The sequence below is a fragment of the Mustelus asterias genome, chromosome 6 (genome assembly GCF_964213995.1).
Source record: "Mustelus asterias chromosome 6, sMusAst1.hap1.1, whole genome shotgun sequence".
Lineage (NCBI taxonomy): Eukaryota > Metazoa > Chordata > Chondrichthyes > Carcharhiniformes > Triakidae > Mustelus > Mustelus asterias.
The window spans coordinates 134810267-134831862 of NC_135806.1; the positions used below are offsets into that span (position 1 = coordinate 134810267).

General features: G+C 47.6%; 1 protein-coding gene across 1 annotated transcript in view; it reads left to right on the plus strand.

Annotated features, from left to right (window-relative positions):
- sh3rf1 (SH3 domain containing ring finger 1) overlaps positions 1 to 18882 on the plus strand; it is a 184133-nt gene extending 165251 nt beyond the window's left edge. Inside the window, exons 9-12 of the mRNA XM_078215134.1 lie at positions 2651 to 2928; positions 4413 to 4759; positions 9047 to 9381; positions 16565 to 18882. Coding sequence (XP_078071260.1) covers positions 2651 to 2928; positions 4413 to 4759; positions 9047 to 9381; positions 16565 to 16733 — 1129 coding nt within the window. The 3' untranslated portion in view covers positions 16734 to 18882. The remainder of the gene's footprint in view (positions 1 to 2650; positions 2929 to 4412; positions 4760 to 9046; positions 9382 to 16564) is intronic.
- Positions 18883 to 21596: the final 2714 nt, after the last annotated feature.

Sequence of the window (21596 nt, forward strand, 5' to 3'; positions counted from 1 at the left end):
ATGTACCCATCCAGATGCCTCTTAAATGTTGCTAATGCGTCTGTTTCCACCACCTCCTCTGGCAGCGCGTTCCAGGCACCCATCACTCTCCGCATGAAAAACTTCCCCCGCACATCTCCCTTAAACTTTCCCCCTCACCTTAAACCTGTGCCCCCTTGTAATTGACACTTCCAACCTGGGAAAAAGCCTCTGACTATCCACCCTGTCTGTGCTTCTCATAATTGTGTAGACCTCTATCAGGTCTCCCCTCAGCTTCCGTCTTTCCAGTGAAAACAATCCCAGTTTATTCAACCTTTCCTCATAGCCAACACCCTCGAGACCAGCCAACATCCTGGTGAACCTTAATATGCTTTGAAATTGATGAATAGAGGAACAGCTCCAGGCATAGATGAAACTTTTCCTGATTTATTTTTTTACTTCACTCACCCCATGTACTTTATGAGGATCCAAAGCCCTGACCGGTGCCCAAACCAGATAACCGATTGGCAAGCAGGACCACACAGGACTCCTGCACTACCCGCCATGTTCTCCGGGACAACCGCCTGGTGGTCCCATTTCCGGCCCCTGAGCTGCTGAGTGACCACACTGCAGGGATTTGATAAAACAGAAAGAAATAGAAAAAAGTGTCAGTATCCCTTTTGATCGGAGCCGAAAAGCTACAGAGATCTGGAGGACAAAGTGAGGGGGAGCAGAAAGAAGGGTTAACCTAGGCATAGTTGGATGACGAGTAAGTAAAGTAAAAAGTAAAGTTTATTTATTATTGTCACAAGTAGGCTTACATTAACACTGCAATTAAGTTACTGTGAAAATCCCCTAGTGGCCACACTCCGGCACCTGCTCGGGTACACAGAGGGAGAATTTAGCATGGCCAATGCACCTAACCAGCACATCTTTCAGACTGTGTGAGGAAACCGGAGCACCCGGAGGAAACCCACGCAGACACAGGGGGAATGTGCAGACTCCATACAGACAATGACCCAAACTGGGAATCGAACCTGAGTCCCTGGCGCTGTGAGGCAACAGTTCCAACCACTGGGCCACCGTGGTTGCAGACGAGCTACAGTGGATGTGTCAGGATGGGAGAAGGCAGATGAGTGTGACAAACCATGACAGCAGATCTGGTACAAGTAGCTACAGGGCAGCATGGTGGCACAGTGGTTAGCACTGTTGCCTCACAGCGCCAGGGACCCAGGTTCAATTCCATCCTTGGGTGACTGTATGTTCTCTCCATACCTCTGTGGGTTTCCTCCGGGTGCTCCAGTTTCTTCCCACAGTTCAAGATGTGCAAGTTAGGTTGATTGGCATGGTAAATTTGCACTTAGTGTCCCAAGATATGTAGGTTAAGGGAATTATCATGGTAAATACGTGGGGTTTTGCGGTAAGCCTGGATAAGAGTCGGTGCAGACTCGATGGGCCGATGGCCTCTTTTTGCACTGTCGGGATTCTATAATAACTGCATAGCTAAATAAATAATACAAAGAACAATACGGCACAGGAACAGGCCCTTCGGCCCTCCAAGCCCGTGCCGCTCCCCGGTCCAGGATTGAATCCTGAATCCAGGATCCCCGCCCAATACAACTCCGTTTTGAATTAACCTCACCTCAACTATCACTAAACATGGCACAGTGGTTAGCACTGCTGCCTCACAGCTCCAGGGACCCAGATTTGATTCCCAGCTTGGGTCACTGTCTGTGTGGAGTTTGCACATTCTCCCTGTGTCTGCATGGGTTTCCTCTGGGTGCTCTGGTTTCCTTCCACAGTCTAAAGGACATGATGGTTAGGTGCATTGGCCATGCTAAATTCTCCCTCTGTACCCGAACACACCGGAGTGTGGCGACACGGGATTTTCACGGTAACCTCATTGCAGCGTAAGCCTACTTGTGACACTAATAAATAAACTTGAAAACTTTAAACATGAGAAAAACCCCTTCAGCTAAAGAGAGGGAGAAATGTGTTGCTTTATATACTGTATAAGAGGGGCTGGAATAGAGTATAAAGTGAGTGATTGGTGAGAGCTCGGAAAGATTGCAACAAAGATGTGTAGGCCCTGAGATGGATGAAGCGTTAATCGCCAAGATTGTGCTTGGCGAACAGCAGCATCATTGGCCACCAATGGGAGAAGGTGCTAGCAGTTGCATGAAAGTCTCAGAATGTGTTAATGGAAGAATAAAGGTCGGTACTCAGTGAAAGCAAAACTTAAGAGCAAGTGACAGATGGCCCAGTGGGCAGGGGGATGGGGGGGATTAAGTTTGAACACTCCCTGTGGTCAACAAGGAGATTTTAATGCACCAAGTGTGAATCAAAATGGAACTGACGAGGACAGATATGGGCCAAATGCAGGCAATTGGGACTAGCTTAGTAAAAACTGGGCGGCATGGACAAGTTGGGTCGAAGGGCCTTTTTCCATGCTGTAAACCTCTATGACTTGTCTGTAGAATCCTTCATTGGTTAAAAGGGAACTTCATATTCAGCCTGATGAAAGATTGCACTGAAAGGTTAGCTCTGTTCCTCTCTCCACAGATGCTGCCAGACCTGCTGAATACTTGCATCGTTTACCGGTTTCATTTCAGATTTCCAGCATCCACAATATTTTCCCTTTGTTCAGATTCAGCCTGTTATCTTCAATCTTGCGATTTTAAATTATTTGCAGGGCAACATCTGCAACAGGGCAGCCAAAGTTGCCGGTGGTGGTGACAGCGCAGGTCGGGCGAGGAGTGACTGCAGTTGTGCCCTTGCCAGTGGTGACACCTCAGCCCAAAGCTCCTGGAAACGGCCTGGACTTCAGTCGACCAATTAGTCCAACCCCACCCATCCCCACCGCAGTGATATCAGCAGCACATGTACAGGCGACCAATCCACAGGCCAAGGTTCTGATGCACATGACAGGTCAGATGACGGTCAACCAGGCTCGCAACGCTGTCCGGACAGGTGAGTCCAGTGTGCCAATGATGTTGCTGTTCGCAAGCACAATCTTACTCAGACTGCTGATCCCAGCGCGTTGGGTAGCAAAGCAAGAGCCACCATGTCATAGAATTCCTACAGTGCAGAAAGAGGCCATTCGGCCCATCAAGCCTGCACCGACCGCAATTCTACCCAGGCCCTATCCCCTGTAACCCTACGATTTACCCTGCTAATCCCCCTCACACCAAGGGGCAATTTAGCATGGCCAATCCACCTAACCCGCACCTCTATGGAGTGTGGGAGGAAATCGGAGCACCCGGAGGAAACCCACACAGACACGGGGAGAAAGTGCAAACTCCACACAGATGGTCACCCCGAGGCCGGAATTGTACCCGGGTCCCTGGCGTTGTGGAGCAGCAGTGCTAACCACTGCGCCACCGTGCCGTATGCCTTCCTCGTGTTGTTTGCCTATTCTTTGCTCTGATGTTTTAAGACACCCAGAGGAAGGGATGTCTGCTTTTCCACCTGAAATACACACTCCCTCTTATTGGATCAATGCCTTTCCCTGTGTACATTCCATGATTTGCTGACCTGCACTGACTGGTTTCTACGGGACCTGAGCTCAGACCCTGTTAAGATTTCCACAACAATACCTCCTGTCTTAGTTTTGAATCTAAGTTCCTGTAACTGGTTCACATTTTCTGCATCAGATTGCCCGTTGTAAGCCTGGGAACACAAGGAGGGACAGACAGAGGCCATTCAGCGGTCCAAACCTGTTCCTCTGTTCAGTTGGATCAAGGCTGATCTCTATCTTAACTCCATCTCTCTACCTTGCTCCATATCCCTAATACCCTTATCTAACAAAAAGCTTTATCAGTGTTCCAAAGACAGCCATCCTTAATAGCCTCAATCTCGCATTCCAGATTCCCACAACCTTTTGTGTGAAGAGATCACCCCTGAAGGTACTAGCTCTAATGTTAAGCTTATACCTGCTCGTTCTGACCTCCTCAGCAAAGTACATAGCTTCTAGCTACCCCATCTTTCTTTGTATTTGCTGGCTTGATGTTCTGTTGCTTGATACCGGCCAGTGAACTTTCCTCCAGTTGTGTTTTTGCTTGGAGCTTTTATCATAGAATCATACAACATAGAAGAATGGGTAGCCAATCCTTCCCACTCCCCTGCTCTTTCCCATAGCTCTGCATTATTTTCCTTTCAGCCTATATCTCTTTTGAAGATGGAGATATTTCCATCACTCTTTCAGATAGTGTATTCCAGACCCTAACTCATTGCATATTTTTAAAAATCTCTTTACCGCTTTGGTTTAATTGCCAATTACCTATAATCTGTGTTACTGACCCTCTTACCAATGGAAGCAGTTTGTCCTTAGACACTCTATCAAAATCCTCCATAATTTTCAGCATTTTTGTTAAATGCTTACTCTGCTGTAAGGAGAATCTATGGCTTTGTAATTCAGTAGCGTTTAAACAATTAAACCTCTTTTCACCCGACAGCTGCTGCCCAGGGCCAGGAGAGACCGACTGCAGCGGTGACCCCCATACAAGCCCACAACCCGGCTTCCCCCATCCCGGCGACGACAGTGGCTCCTCAGCAAGTCGTGTCCTTGCCACACCCACAGCAAGCCGTCGCCCCTTTTACCGTTGTCGCCGTTCCCGCGGCAGCGAGGCCGGGCGCTGCTCTAACCTCTGCCACCGCCGCCATAACCCCTCCGAACATCAGCGCCGCATCTTTGGAAGGGGAGCCGACAGGCATCGCGGCCTGCGTTGTTCCTGCAGCGCCTGCCACCCCGCCCGTGACAGCTTCAGCTGCAAATAAATTTGAGAAGGAGAGCAGAGAGAAGGTGAGAGGTGTTTCTCTTCACTTTGTGAGAAAGGTGGATCAGTGCACGGCGCACATGTCTCTTGAACTCAAAACTTGTTGGTTCAAACCCCACTCTGGAGACTTGAGTACAAAAATCAAGGCTGATACTTCAGTGCCGTCCCAAGGGAGTGCTACCCTGTCAGACCTGCCATCTTTTGGATTAAATGTTAATCTGAGGCCTCATCTTTCGTCTCAGTGGACCTGAGTGATCCTACAGCACCACTTCAAAACGAAAAGCAAGAGAATTTTTCCCGATATTCTGACTGATATTTAAATTTCAAACAACTTCCCTGAAAAAATATTATCCGGTTATTATCAAAGTGCTGTCTGTGAGAGCCCGCTCTGTGCATAGTGGTTACGGCATTTTCCTACGTCGCGACCATGAATCGTCTAGAACATAGCAGTTCATGTTTAAGGGAGATGTGCATGCAGTTTTTCACGCAGAGAGCGGTGGGTGCCTGGAACGCAGGAGGTGGTGGAAACAGGCACATTAGCGACATTTAAGAGGCATCTGGATGGATACATGAGTAGGGAGGGAATAGAGGGATACGGACCGAGTAAGGGCAGAAGGTTTTTTAAGTTTAGTTAGGGCATCATGATCAGCACAGGTTTGGCGGGCCGAAGGGCCTGTTCTTGTGCTGTACTCTCCTTTGTTCTTTCTAGCAGATCGAGTATAATATGAATAGATGTGAAGTTATCCACTTGAGTGAAAAAGCAGAAAGGCAGAGCATTTCTTAAATGGTGAGAGGTTGCGACATGCAGGTGTCCAGAGGGGCCTGGGTGACCCTGTTCATGAGTCATTAAAAGCTAGTATGTGGGTGCAGGAAGCAATTGTGACCACACGCAGCTGCAGGCAACTTCAAAAGAGGTAAGTGCTTTTCACTTCCTCTTTTGTGTAAACATCACAGTCAGGAACAATGCATTCAAGCATGCAGGGAAAGGTAAATAATCACAGCTGACTGGAGGCTGAATAGAAAACCATTAAGTTGTCAATCAAATTAGCGTCAAAAGGACCTGCTGCCTCACAGCGCCAGGGACCTGGGGTTCGATTCCCGGCTTGGGCCAGTGTCTGTGCAGAGTCTGCACGTTCTTCCCGTGTCTGCGTGGGTTTCCTCCGGCTGCTCTGGTTTCCTCCCACAGTCCAAAGATGTGCAGGTTAAGTGCATTGGCCAATGTGGTGGTGGAGCAACGTGTGAGAAGCAGCTGAATTGCCCCTTAGTGTCCCGGGTGTGTAGGTTAGTGGGGTAGGTTAGTGGGCTTACGAGAATAAGGCCTGGGTAGGATTGTTGTCGGTGCAGACTCGATGGGCCGAATGGCCTCTTTCTGCCCGGTAGGGATCCTGTGATTCTTCTAACCCACACATTTGTGGACCACCGACGCACTTCTGGGGAACCTCTTTCACTTAGTTCACGACAGTACTGGTGCTGTAAACATAGAAGATAGGAGCAGGAGGAGGCCATTTGGCCTTCTGAGCCTGTGCTGCCATTCATTACGATCATGTAGCTTTCCCAGTATCACCTTTGTTTAATTATTCAGTGGTACATGGTCTGGTTGGCTCTGGTTAAAACCATCCAGCTCCTCATTGTGCCTGGAATACTCAACAGCTCTTCAGGCTCCAGTCTTTTCAGCTGCCTCTCACACCTTGCTCCACCACCACACTGGCCTTTTATTTTGAGTTTTGCCCATTGTGACTACTCGCTAAATTCCAATTACCAAACTGTTCTTCTTTTCCCCCTAAATCACCCTCCTCCTCCCTCGCAAGCCACCCGAGTCCGATGTCGCAACCAGGAAATCCAATTAACAAACCCCTCCCCGAGAAATCTGGACCTTGCCTCCTCACAGAAATCATAGAATCCCGATAGTGCAGAAGGAGGCCATTCGGCCTATCGAGTCTGCACCGGCAACAATCCCACCCCAGGTCCTATCCCCACAACTCCACACATTTATCCTGCTAATCCCTCTAACCTTCACATCCTGGGACACTAAGGGTCAATTTAGCATGACCAATCATCCTAACCTGCACATCCTCGGACTGTGGGAGGAAACCCACGCAGACACAGGGAGAACATGCAAACTCCACACAGACAGTGACCTGAAGCCGGGAATCGAACTCAGGTCCCTGGAGCTGTGAGGCAGCAGTGCTAACCACTTTGGCACTGTGCCGCCCCTGTTTCTGTTTCCTGTTTCAGTTAGGGGCCGTCTCAAAGAAGTACAGGCTTTGAAACTCCCAAGCTTGCAAGCTTGATCCATTATGCCCACAATTACCTTGACCATCATCACAAAAGTGATGATGGTCAAGGTAATTGTGGGCATAATAGATCAAGTGAAGGAACGAAAGCTGGGTCCAGGGGACGAGTAAATTTTAAAAGTGTAATTGCAAAAGAGGAAGGAAGCTTGACAAGGAGAGGAATGTTGTAGTCCAGGAATATGGTGGATCGAGGTTGGCTGACCTCAGTACAGACCACCCTTCTGGCTGTGCATCGTGTGTTCCTAAGGTGAGAATGCCTTTTCAGGGATTAATTCATTATCTCAGCTCCTTTGTCTCATTAGTAAACATCAGTTGGTCTGAAGAGAAGCAGTTTTCTTTGAGATGTCTTATTTGACTGGAGTGGCGGAGGGAACCACTAATTCCCATGGCACAATAATGGTCACCTGTAAATTTAAATTGGCATCCTCATTGGAAGCATACTGTTCTCATAATTATTTCCTGTTGGAGCGTTTTCAGAGACTATGTATTCCACTAGCTTTCAAGTGAGGGATTCCCCTTCTTAATTACAGCTCAGCAAACACAAAGACTCATGGAGACAGTATTCTGGTAAAAGACGTTTCTTTATTTTCCAAGCTTGGTCAATGTACGAGGGAGAGAGATTTAGGGGAGTTCCAAATCTACTCTGAGATTACATCACTCTCAGTACTACAATATACAATTTTTGAAAGCCATTTGCCCACCCCTTGCTCGTCCCAGCTGGCTATTAGCCAATCATTATTCGTATAGATTATTTACCTTAGCTAATAACATTTCCCCTCTGACTGCATGGGACTACATGATCAGTTCATTGGCCTTTCTCACTGTCTGATACTTTCCAGACCCTCTTATCTGGTGCAATGTGTATCCTATTTATTAGGGCTGTCTGGCCCTTGATAAGAGTTGCTCTTCCCTTTTCTCAGTAGCTGCATTGTTCCAAGAAATGTGGTTCTTTTTACTTAACTATGTCCTATCATGCCTTACGAGCATTGTGTTAATATCTAAGGTATATGCTTTTAATACAGAATATGTTTTCAAAAATACATACCTAAATTCTCTAACAGTGGTTATAGGTGTCCTTATGCAAACTATTTTTCAGGCACTTTGTAACTTCTCAGTAATAATTGTAACTTCTCTATACTCTGTTCACTCTGATCTAATCTACCCTGATCTGTTAGTTTTTTAATCCCAAATTATTCTAAATTCATGAAGAATTACCATTTGGGTGCTGCCAGCACCCGTGGTACAGTACGGCACCTCGGAAATGTCTGCCTTTGAAGAGGAAAATTGATGTAAAGTGGAAGCAGATAAAGAGTGATTTATTAGTTTCCTCTGAGCATACGTTTCACAGAGGAACATGTTCTTGTTTATTTGTCACATGGATAACCGCTACACTGTTTGATTTTGATTTGATTTATTATTGTCACATGTATCAGTATATGTATTAGTGAAGAGCATTGTTTCTTGCGCACTATCCAGGAAAAGCATACCGTACATAGAGAATAGTGTAGGTTAGATGGGCTTTAGATTGGTTTCACAAGTCGGTGCAACATCGAGGGCCAAAGGGCCTGTACTCTATGTTCTATGAAAGGAGAGGGTGTAGAATGTAGTGTCGCAGTCATAGCTAGGGTGTAGAGAAAGATCAATTTAATGCGAGGTAGGTCCATTCAAAAGTCTGATGATAGCTGGGAAGAAGCTATTCTTGAGTGAGTTGGTACATGATCTCAGACTTTGGTATCTTTTTCCCAACGGAAGAAGGTGGAAGAGAGAATGTCTGGGGTGCGTGGGGTCCTTAATTATGCTGGCTGCTTTGCCGAGGCAGCGGGAAGTGTAGACAGAGTCAATGGATGGGAGGCTGGTTTGCGTGATGGATTGGGCTACATTCACGATCTTTTGTAGTTTCTTGTGGTCTTGGGCAGAGCAGGAGCCATACCGAGCTATGCCAACTTCAGACTCTGTTAAATGTGACGTTGATTGCCGTTGGAAATTATTGTTCTAAACTCTTTATTTGCTGCTTCACAGAAGGAAAAGAAAGGCTTCTTAAAGCTCCTGTCAGGCGCATCCACAAAGCGAAAGTCCCGGCCCTCACCGCCTTCCTCACCCACGCTGGAATCTGAACAGGCAGCTTCAGAGACATTCCTCCAGGGAGCCGTGGGGCCGGAAATCCCTTCAGGTGTTAGCCACGGGAGAGCCGGCTCCTGCCCCGTGGACACAGAGGCCCAAGGAGCAACGTTGGAGACACTCCATCGCAAGACAGCTTCTTTAGACTCAGGCGTTCCCATCGCTCCTCCTCCGAGGCAGCCCTGTTCATCCATGGCTTCAGTTCAGCTGGAATCTAAATCCATGCCGTGTGAAAGGTATTCATTTCAGTGTGATCTCTGTGTGAAGTGGGGAAATAAATGGAAACTGCACGTTGCTCACTCCATAATCTCTTCTCCACTAAAGCATTAGGACAGTGTAAAGAATGTGAGAACTTTGTGCACGATACTAAAGCTTTTATTTTAATGCAGGCTTCCAAAGCTTAATTCAATGACATAAAAAGAAAAATAATTCTCTGGATTGTTTTCTTCCCCCTCGCGTTTCTCCCTTTGATTCTCTCTTTTCTTCCTTCTCTCTCTTTCCCCTGGTGAATCACAAGATTACATCAGCAGTGTGGAGTTAATAAATCATTAACCAAATCATTTGTTGGCAACACTACGTTCACAAACCGCAGCTAAATCACCCGAATGCATTTGTATCTTGTTGTTTAGAAAATGTGAAGTCATCCAGTTCCTGATGGTTAATCATTAACACTGCGGTTTAGTTACACATCTACCAGGGGGACCTTTTTTGCAAATGGAAACCTAACTGCGACAACAACAGAAAAGAAAGTCAGGAAATTTCTTGGGAAAAACTGGGTGATGAGTGTGAATTTCGCATTGGAATCAGAGATCATCGAATCCCTACAGTGCAGGAGACCATTTGGTTCATTGAGTCTGCACCAACAACAATCCCACCCAGGCCCTGTCCCCCATAACACCACCTGTTTACCCTGCTAGTCCCCCAACGTGAAGGAGCAATTTAGCACGGCCAATCAACCAAACCCGCACGTCTTTTGGACTGTGACAGGAAACCGGAGCACCCGGAGGAAACCCATGCAGACACGGGGATAATGTGCAGACTCCACACAGACAGTGACCCGAGACTGGAATTGAACCTGGGTCCCTGGCACTGTGAGGCAGCAGTGCTAACCACTGTGCCACCGTGCCGTCCTCGTGAAATTGAAGACAGCTTGACCTCCCTTTCAGTTCTCAGCACTGAGTCCTCTCACCCTCTTCAATCTGTGCTCCTCTTTATGGGGTAGGGATGGTCCATCAGTACTTTCAGCTGCAGTGCGTAACTGAGGTTGGAAAGTCATTGTCGGTCTGAACATGCAGTAAATAATTGGGTTGGGTTTTCCAGGCCCACCAGCAGCAAGTGTCGTCACGGGCGGGACAGGAAAATTTGAAGGACAGTCGAAAGTCTCTCCAAATTTTCCCATCCTGTCCGTGACGATACCTGTCGCTGGCGGGAGTGGTAAATCACACCCCTCGTATATTGCAGTATGGGTAGGAAGACATTTATAACTTCATAGAGGGAGCGCCGCACCAAAGGGGCGCCGCCCTGAGGTAACGGTGCACCGAGGGGACACTGCGCCGAGGGGATGCAGTGCTGGGAGAGTGCCACAGCATGGGAGCGCCGCACCTAGCAGGTGCCGCACCGAGGGAGTGCAGTGCTGGGAGAGTGCCACACTGAGGGAGCGCCGCACTCTGGGAGTTTCCATCTTATGGGTTGGGAAGTTAATTGCGACCTTGCCTGCCCTCGGAGCTGGATGCAAGAGATTTCTCACTACCATTTAAAGAGCATGTCTCCTTGACAAGATTATGAGGGTCATGGACAGGGTGGACAGGGAGCAGCTGCTCCCTTTAGTTGAAGGGTCAGTCATGAGGCGACACAAGTTCAAGGGCGGGAGGTTTGCGGGGGGGATGTGAGGAAAAGTTTTTTTATTCAGAGGGTGGTGAGGGTCTGGAATGCGCTGCCTGGGAGAGTGGTGGAGGCGGGTAGTCTCACATCCTTTGAAAAGTAACTGGATGAGTACTTGGCACGCCATAACATTCAGGGCTAAGGGCCGTGCTGGTAAATAGGTTTAGGTTGGAAGGTCAGTTGTTTCTCGCATGTCGGTGCAAATTCGATGGGCCAAAGGGCCTCTTCAGTGATTCTGTGACCGATACCATTGAAACAGATTACTTAGTCATTTATCTGATGGTTATTTGTGGGGCTCCATTGATGCTAAATTGGTTGTTTTTCATCTTCCTGAGCACTCAGCCCAATGTTAGGTCCTTGGAGTTTATTTGCCGGACCACAGCTATGTACATTGAATACAGGAGTTGGGACGTCTTGTTGAAGTTGTACAAGACATTGGTAAGGCCACACTTGGAATACTGCGTGCAATTCTGGTCACCCTATTATAGAAAGGATATTATTAAACTAGAAAGAGTGCAGAAAAGATTTACTAGGATGCTACCAGGACTTGATGGATTGAGTTATAAGGAGAGGCTGGATAGACTGGGACTTTTTTCTCTGGAGCGTAGGAGGCTAAGGGTTGATCTTATAGAGGTCTATAAAATAATGAGGGGCATAGATCAGCTAGATAGTCAATATCTTTTCCCAAAGGTAGGGGAGTCTAAAACTAGAGGGCATAGGCTTAAGGTGAGAGGGGAGATACAAAAGTGTCCACAGGGGCAATTTTTTCACACAGAGGGTGGTGAGTGTCTGGAACAAGCTGCCAGAGGTAGTAGTAGAGGCGGGTACAATTTTATCTTTTAAAAAGCATCTAGACAGTTACATGGGTATGATGGGTATAGGAGGATATGGGCCAAATGCGGGCAATTAGCTTAGGGGTTTTTTTTTTTAAAAAAAGGGCAGCACGGACAAGTTGGGCCGAAGGGCCTGTTTCCATGATGTAAACCTCTATGATTATGACTCTATGTAAGGTAAGGGGGCAGGCCCCGAGACTACCTCACCCCGAACAGAGCTTCGAGCCCACGCTGTCATCCTGAGCAAGTGGCATATTAGAAAAGCAGCAACTGCAAAGCCAAGTAACTTTGTTTTATTTTGATTCAGCTAAGGGTTTCCATGGGAACAGACTGGCTGGGACCTCTGCTTGAGTGCTGCCTGCGAATGTGCTGTGCGAGCATTGCGATGTGCCTCAGCAAACAGGGACAATGAGCGGCAGAGCTTAAAACAGCAGGGTGGGGTGGAAAGAGGAAAGAAAACTTGAATTTAAGCAGCGCCTTCCACAACCTCAGCAGGATGGTTTCCCAAGTACTCCATTGCCACCAATGTATTTCTGAAAGGTAGCCGCCATTGTAATGGGAGAAGGGCAGCAGCGAGTTAGCACAAGGCAAGGCCGCACAAACAACAATGTGATCGTGGCCACATCATCTCTGGTTGTTGTGATTTTATTTGAAGGATCGGTATTGGTCGGCACACCGGGGAGAACTCATTTGCTCTTCAGATGAGTACAATGCAACCATTTGCCTCCACTTGAGGCAGAACCTCAGCTTGGCACCTCATTGAAAGAAAGACAGGGACAGCTCACAGTCAATAAGCCATGAGCCTTTGTGACATTGATTTGGTACTTCCAGTATGTGAGTGCAATATTGTGCACCTTTTTAATGGTATTGGAATGTACCTGCTTGACAAAGTGGCTACTTGCACTGGTGATGCTTTTATGAAATGGTATAACTGTAATCGTGGATCATATAAAGTCTATTTTGGTATTGATTTTAAAGAGCCAGCCTGGGGTGGAGGTGAGGAGGGAGGGGGTTGCGGGAGGTGCTTTCAGGGTTTTTTCAAAGAATCCCTACAGTACAGAAGGAGTCCATTCGGCCCATCGAGTCTATACCAACCACATTCCTACCCAGGCCCTAGTCCCGTAACCCCACACATTTACCCTGCTAATCCCCCACCAGGGTCAATTTAGCATGGCCAATGCACCTAACCCGCACATCTTTGGACCGTGGGAGGAAACCGGAACACCCGGAGGAAACCCACACAGACACGGGGAGAATGGGGGGGGCGGCACAGTGGTTAGCACTGCTGCCTCACAGCGCCAGGGACCCGGGTTCAATTCCCGTATTGGGTCACTGTCTGTGTGGGGTTTGCACGTTCTCCCCATGTCTGTGTGGGTTTCCTCCGGGTGCTCCGGTTTCTTCCCACAGTCCAAAGATGTGCGGGTTAGGTGCATTGGCCATGCTAAATTGCCCATTAGTGTCAGGGTAAATAAGTAGGGTGATGGGGATAGGGCCTGTGTTGGGATTGCGGTCGGTGCAGACTCGATGGGTCAAATGGCCTCGTCCTACACTGTAGGGATTCTATGATTATTCTATGATTATTAATGTGCAGACTCCACACAAACAGTGACCCAAGACCGGGAATCGAACCCGGGCCGTTGGCGCTGTGAGGCAGCGGTGCCAACCACTGTGCCACCAGCATTTTAAAAGGCAGCCGGCGGGAGAAAATGTGCAAACAAATGTCCAAAAATGAGTGTGAATTTGCAGAAAGTTAGTGAAAATCTGCTTTTATTTGGAATGCTATTAAAACACAAAAAAAACCCCAGATGGGAGATTAATGAGGCAGAGTGGAACTAAGTGGCAGAAAGTTTAACCTTATCTGCATGGTCTTTAAAATAGCCGATTTAGCTTGGAAAGTGGTGTTTAATTGGAAATGCTTCCGGTTTTGCTCCGGGGTTGATTGAATTGAGGTTGCCTTTCACACACCCCAGCTGGGAGAGGGATGGGAAAGCTCTCTGCTAACAAGGCTACTGATTGCTTGCTCTCTGCTAATTGGTGATTTCCTTCATGCACCCAGAATGTTTTGAGGCAAACGAGCTGGTAAACTGGAATGTCTTCCCGTTGGCCCCATTCACTCTCCACAGATGCTGTCAGACCTGCTGAGTTTCTCCAGCATTTTCTATTTTTCTTCCCGATTTTGGTTTGATCTGAGTATCACCATCCCCCGTATTGGCCTTTCATCCTCGCCAACCCGCCCAGGTTCATGTCGTTGTAAAGATGTGTGCGTTTCTGCACCTATTTCCATTGCATGCGGCTCAACGACTGGGCCATAATTTTGGATTCGTTGGCAAAAGTTTGCATATTCTCCCCACTGTCTGCGTGGGTTTCCTCCGGGTGCTCCGGTTTCCTCCCACAGCCCAAAGGTGTGCGGGTTAGGTTGATTGGCCGCGCTAAATTGACCCTAATGTCAGGGGGATTAGCAGGGTTACGGGAATAGGGCCTGGGTGGGATTGTGGTCGGTGCAGACTCGATGGGCTGAATGGCCTCCTCCTGCACTGTAGGGATTTTATGATTCTATGAAACTGCACACTTACCTGGCAGGGGTAAAACCGTGATCGTGCAGGTGGTTCTCCCAGGACAAGGCTGGTCTGTTGCACTTTGGATGTGTTGGCGCCTGGCTGGGGTGTCCCCCACACCCCTGCCTCCTCCTCCCCCCACCCCGCCCCCACACCGCCAGGCTAGGGTAGAGACAGTGACCAGGGTAGCCAATGAGAATTAACCAGGGGGCTGCCTGATGCTACTTTTCAAAGCCATCTCAGCCTTTTGGCTAAGACCAAGATCAAGCCCAGGATGGAGTGCAATGCCTCATCTTGTCAACTGGGATCTTGTTTGTTTCCCTTGTGGGAACCGTGAATTGGATTAAATTTGGATTTGGTTTGGAATAAAGCAAAAGAACATTAATCCCATTGAAAGAGCAATCTGATCATTCGCACTATCATCTGCTCTTTCCCCATTCTCCTGAAAATGCCTCTTTTTCAAGTATTTGTCCAATTCCTTTTTGAAAGTTGCCATCGGCCCTGCTGCCACCCTTCCAGGCAGCGCATCATATTGCTGTTTCTAAACTGGGCCCATGCTTCTCCCTTGCATTGATTGAGTGCAAGGAAAACAAAGAATCATCCAGACTCGAAACATTAGCTTTGTTCTCTCTCTCCACACATGCTGTAAGTTAAAGTTAAAAAAGTTAAAGTTCATTTACTAGTCACAAATAAGGCTTACATTAACACTGCAATGAAGTAACTGTGAAATTCCCCTAGTCGCCACAGTCCAGTGCCTGTTCAGGTCGATGCACCTAACCAGCACGCCTTTCAGACTATGGGAGGAAACTGGAGCACCCGGAGGAAACCCACGCAGACATGGGGACAGCGTGCAAACTCCACACAGACAGTGACCCAAACGGGGAATGGAACCCGGGTCCCGGCGCTGTGAAACAGCAATGCTAACCACTATGCTACCGTGCTGCCCCAAGAGAGACCTGCTGAGATTTTCCAGCATTTTCTGCTTTTGAGTCGGATTCCAGCGTCCGCAGGGTTTTGCTTTGAAACTAGTTTGCATTTGTCAGAACCGCAGGAGGTGGGGTGCGAAAGAGTGGTTGGAAAGAATTCTCAAGTGTTGAAATCTGATCCATCCAGTTGCAGCAAATCAGGGTCGCCAGTCACAACCCACTGTAAAATATTGCAGCCTAAACCTAAACCCCTGAAAACCATTAATAATCTTAACATCCATACAATCCTCCTGAGCGCATGGAGTTCTGCACTGTCACATACCAGATGTCAAACAGAGTCTAATGAGAATTTGTGTTACATTTGAGAAAACCACAAGGGGAGATGGTGACGGAGCAGTAATGCAGCTAGACCAGTAATTAAGAGGCCCAGGCCAATGCTCTGGGGACATGGGTTCAAATCTCACCCATGGCAGCTAGTAGAATTTAAATTCAACTCATAAATCTGGAATATAAAGTTAGTCTCAGTGATGGTGACCATGGCAACCATGATCGATTTTTATAAAAACCCATCTGGGTTCATTAATGCCCTTTAAGGGAAGGAAATCTGCCGTCTTTACCCGGTCTCTGACTCCAGATCCACAGCGATGTGGTTGACTCTCAATTGCCCTCTGGAATGGGGCGGCACGGTGGCGCAGTGGTTAGCACTGCTGCCTCACAGCTCCAGGGACCTGGGTTCGATTCCCAGCTTGGGTCACTGTGTTTGCATGTTCTCCCCATGTCTGCGTGGGTTTCCTCCAGGCCTCCCAGTTTCCTCACACAGTCCAAAGATGTGCGATTTAGGTGGATTGGCCATGCCAAAATTGTCCCTGAGTGTCAGGGGGATTAGCAGGGTAAATTTGGGGATAGGACCTGGGTGGATTGTGGTCGATGCAGACCCGATGAGCCGAATGGCCGCCTTCTGTACTGTAGGAATGCTATGAAAGTTGATCTAACTGAAATTCTAAGACCTTCTCTACCAAATATCCCCGTAACCGTCTCTTTGAGGAGAATAATCTGCAGCTTCTCCCAGTCTATCGACGTAACCGTAAGCCTCTAATCCCTGGTCCAGTTCCATTCTGTAACCTCTCCGAGGTCTTGACATCCTCCCCAAAGTGTCGTGCCCGGAATTAAACACACTGCTTCAGCTGAGGCCTTGCTGGTTGACACTTATTTCTTTTTATGCAGGTACAGAGTTGTCGTATCCTATCCCCCGCAGAGTGAGGCTGAGCTGGAGCTAAAAGACGGCGACATTGTATTTGTGCACAAGAAACGCGAGGACGGCTGGTTCAAGGGCACCCTGCAACGGAATGGGAAAACCGGACTCTTCCCTGGCAGCTTTGTGGAGAGCATCTGAGGAGCCTTCGTAAACGCCCGTGCACACCGTATACGTGAAGCACACACACACACAACAATCTAAAGCACCGGTTATTTAGCAGAATAGTCCTACCGAGAGCTGAAATGGAGATATAAGACTCCATCCTTATTCTTCTGTCAGAAGACATCAGCTGCTTGGAATTTCATCTTTTGTGTGTTGAGTTTCCAGAGGTACAGCAACAGCACAGTGAATGTTCACCACTAACACGACTCCCCCAGCGTGTACAGTTTGTGTGATTCTTAAGATTCAGTCTGTGCCTTTCACTGTCATTCAGTCAGTCTGTCATCAGCTACTTTCTTTTCCCTCTTCACTGAGTCACAAACACCCGAGCTATTCTCTGGCAAAGTAATGAAATCTGAAAACTGTTTACAAAGAGGCTGTAATTAAGACAAAACCTTGTAACTTATTGGGTTAGAGTTTTTTTTTAGGTCCTTGAATCATCATGTAAAGTGAAAGTTCTATAATGTCAAATGTTGAAGATTGTGATAATTTATAAGTGTTATTATCTGAGAGGGGAAAGCTGGATTCTCTCCTCACGCTTCAGTTCGACATAGTACCTCTTCTACACACACCCCCTTTGACCCCGTTACCGATTGCTGGTTAAATGAATTTACTGAAAATTGTAATTGAGGACTTGTACGGTCTTGTAACGTTCTGCGGTGGTTCTGTGCGTTGCGGCTGGTGTAGGTTTGTAACGGTGTTGACCTGGATTGTAAATTGCAGAGGATTGGGACCTTGATTTGTACGGAGGGGCCTCCCCCATGCCCCCCTCCTCTCCCCCCCCCCCCCCCCCCCCCCCCCCCCCCCCCCCCCTCCCCACCTCCCCCTCCCCTCCAGAGAAAGTCATGACATTTTAAGGAAACCTCGAGAAGGAAACTGTGAAGTGGTAGCATAAGACTGGAAAACACATTGACGAACGGGAGGACTTTTCCACTCTGTAACCAACCGTTCTTAATTCCTCTTGCTGTTCAAAGCATGTTTGATTGTGACCAAGGCTAACTTGCACTGAGAAGTGGACAGGATTGCAACATGTGATTCCCAAAGCAGCGGCAGGGGTTGTGTTGCCCCCTGCTTAGCCCAGGCCGGAAACTGGTTTTAACTTACGCAGTAAACCAGTGGCCTGCTCTCCACCTTGTTCATGGTGCACAGTAAGAAGTCTCACAACACCAGGTTAAAAGTCCAACAGGTTTATTTGGAATCGTGAGCTTTCGTAGCGCTGCTCCTTCATCAGCACTCCGAAAGCTCGTGATTCCAAGTAAACCTATTGGACTTTCAACCTGGTGTTGTGAGACTTCTTACTGTGCCCACCCCAGTCCAACACCGGCATCTCCACCTCTTGTTCATGGTGGTTCAAGCTGTGCAAGCTGCCTATATTCTACATGGCTGCATTGGCGCCTTTTGAACCCACAGCTAATCATCCAAGATCTGACCGTAGGCATACAGTTCCGAACCTTTGACCAATACTGCTTGTCCACGTGTAATAGCGCAGGAACACTTTATTTTCTTTATTTCAAAATTCTCTTCACTACAGTCTGCAGCTTAGACTATTTTGGGCCAGGGCCACCCCGTCTCCCAGTGCTGTGCCTGAGGTGCAGTAATGGCCAGAATCATTTGGTATCGGGACTCCAAACCTACATTGGACTTGGGAGGGCAGCAACCTGTTGGTGTTTCTGACACCATGGCGGCACAGTGCTGGGTGTGTTAGAGGCCTGCTTTAAACATTGAAGCACACTTGTTTCTCCATGGCCTACACCCCACCGTAACAGGCAAAAAAAAAACCCCTCCTCGAAATATAACGATGTGACCAACCTTTCTTTTATGATTCCTTTAAAGACGTACCCACAACAAAACAAATAACTCATGTACTTGAATGAAATTAAATGTTGTATATCTTAAGCTGGGTTTTTCTATTCAAATGTGTGAAAATTGCCATGGCTGCAGAGGGTAGCGTCGGTACTCCCCTGAAGTAGATTAAAGCTCTGCCTTGATAGATTCTGGCATTTCACGGAGTAGCCTGAAAATATTATGCGGGATCAGTAAATCGAATCTGAAATGTAGGATTTTTCGAATCTGAAACGTGAGCTCATGGCTCTGTCTTGATGTGTCTCATTAAATAAAGCACCACCACTTTAGTAAATATATAATATGACTGCACTTACCATTTCCTCTGGTACGCGCTGGGAGAATGTTGTGTGCGCACGCGCGCGCACGCACACACACGCACACACACACTCTTACACGTGTATAATACATACAGTTACACCAGTATTACCTTCCTGGTTGAACTGCGAAAAGAATCATAGAATCCGGAGGCCATTCGGCCCATCAAGTCTGCACTGACCACAAACCCACCCAGGCCCAATCCCCGTCACCCCACATACTTACCCTGCTATTCCCCCTGACACCAGGGTCAATTTAGCATAGCCAATCAACCTAACCCGCACATCTTTGGTTTAGTTTTAGTTAATTGCCATGTACAGATTTTCATGACTTTATTTGGGAGATTTAAGATGGCATCATTCTTCTTTTGGGCCGCCATTCTATCAGTGAAGAAACAAAACGTGCGAGATTCTCTGTCCTCCCCACGATGTAGAATCCCTACAGTGCAGAAAGAGGCTATTCTACCCATTGAGTCTACACCAACTCTCCAACAGAGCACCTTTCCAGGCCCTATCCCCGTAACCCCACGCATTTACCCCGCCAATCCCCCCCCCCCATCCTACACGTCTTGGGACACCAAGGGGCAATTTAGCATGGCCAATCCAAATAACCTGAATCTGGACTGTGGGAGGAAACCGGAGCACCCGGAGGAAACCCACGCAGATGCAGGGAGAACATGGAAACTCCACACAGACAGTGACCTGAGGCTGGAATTGAACCCGGATCCCTGGTGCTGTGAGGCAGCAGTGCTAACCACTGTGCCACCGTGTCGTGGCATGTTTCTCTGCGACGGGAGAATGCCCTCCATTGGCCAGCAGCGAGATCTTCTGGTTTTCCATCGAATCGATCCTATGTCAGCGGGAAACCTGCGACGAGGGTGAGCTGTTGGCGGCACCGGAAGATACCGCTGCTGTGAACTGCCAGGAGATCTCAGCCAACATCATCTTACTTTTGAACACCCACTTTCTGCTCTCTGCGTGTCTCTGTGCAGGATACACGTCGGGGAATACACAACCCTTCCTTTCTTGTCTACAGGTTTATTATAATTCTTTACTTAGATTTATTTATGGCTGAATTTGTCTAATCTAGTCAATGATAGGCTGAATAGTCTCCTGTATCAGTACGTGTTTTTCAGATTGAGCACAGACCCTCCGAGTATTGACACAGTCCTGGGGAGTGGTCACATACCTATCCTCCCACTTAGCTGTCGTAGTTGCCACTTTGTTTGTTATGCAATTTGGAGATGGAGGAGTCTCTCACAGTGCTGTGTTCCATAATAAATCTATCCCCATGCTCAGGGAACCTCCAACTACCTGGATCCTAAGTTCCAGAATCCCCTGCCTGGACCCCTCTGTCTCATATGAACATATGAAATAGGAACAGAAGTAGGCCACTCGGCCCCTCGATTCTGCTTTGCAATTCAATAAGATCATGGCTGATTTGTGTGTGTCTAGTTCCACATTCCTATCTACCCTTGATAATCTTTGATTCCCTTGCCTAACAAGAACCTATCTATCTCCATCTTAAGAATATTCAGTGACCCCACCTCCACCGTCTTCTGAGGCAGAGAGTTCCAAAGTTGCACTACCCGCTGAGAGAAAAAAAATTCTCACCTCTGTCTGAAAAGGGCTACCCCTAATTTCTAAACAGTGCCCAAGTTCTGGACTCACCCACAAGAGGAAACATCCTTTCTACATCAACCTTTTCAATACTATTCAGGATCTAATTTACTTCAATCAAGTTACTCATTCTTTCCTTCAGACGCTTCTTAAATCTCATCTCTTTGATCGAGCTCTGATCACCTGTTCTAATATCTCCGCAGTTGTGGCATGGTGTTAATGTTAATACGATTACGTTCCTCTCAAGCACTTTGTGAGTGTGTTTTACCACATGAACAGCCCTGTGTAAATGCAAGTGGCTGGAACAGTAGGATTTGAATGAAATGAACACTTGGAACCTTCATGAATTTCTCACCAGGTGGGACACCCACTGAATCACGTGGAATGCTGCACGGTGGCACAGTGGTTAGCACTGCTGCCTCGCAGCGCCAGGGACCTGGGTTCAATTCCCGTCTTGAGTCACTATGTGGAGTCTGCATATTCTACCCATGTCTGCGTGGGTTTCCTCCGGGTGCTCCGGTTTCCTCCCACAGTCCAAAGATATGTTGGTTCGGTGGATTGGCTGTGATAAATTGCCCCTTAGTGTCAGGGGGACTAGCTAGGGTAAATGCATGGGGTTATGGGGATAGGGCCTGTAGTCCGTGCAGACTCGATGGGCTGAGTGGCCTCCTTCTGCACTATAGGATTCTGCGATTTACACGAACTTGATTTCAACAAAAGTAATAATTGGACGCAGTGCAAAACTAGCAGTGCGATGAGCCCCACAGGATTCCCGGTGGGTGTGTTAGATTAAAATTCCCCACCACATCACCATGTTCCATAGCCAGCAGTACTCAACATGAAAGGAGAGATTAACTCAAGGAAGCTTTTATCGTCTTGACAGGTCAGTATAGACAATATAAACGCAATTTTAAAAAGCATTGAAACGGGTTCCTGTCGATGACTGGACCAGTGGGGCATAAACAGAGTAAATTAGTAGTAAATGGGATACTATAACCGCATCGGTTAATCAAGCAGTGTAAATAAGCTAACCAGATAGAAAGGGCAGAGGTCCAAAGGGTGT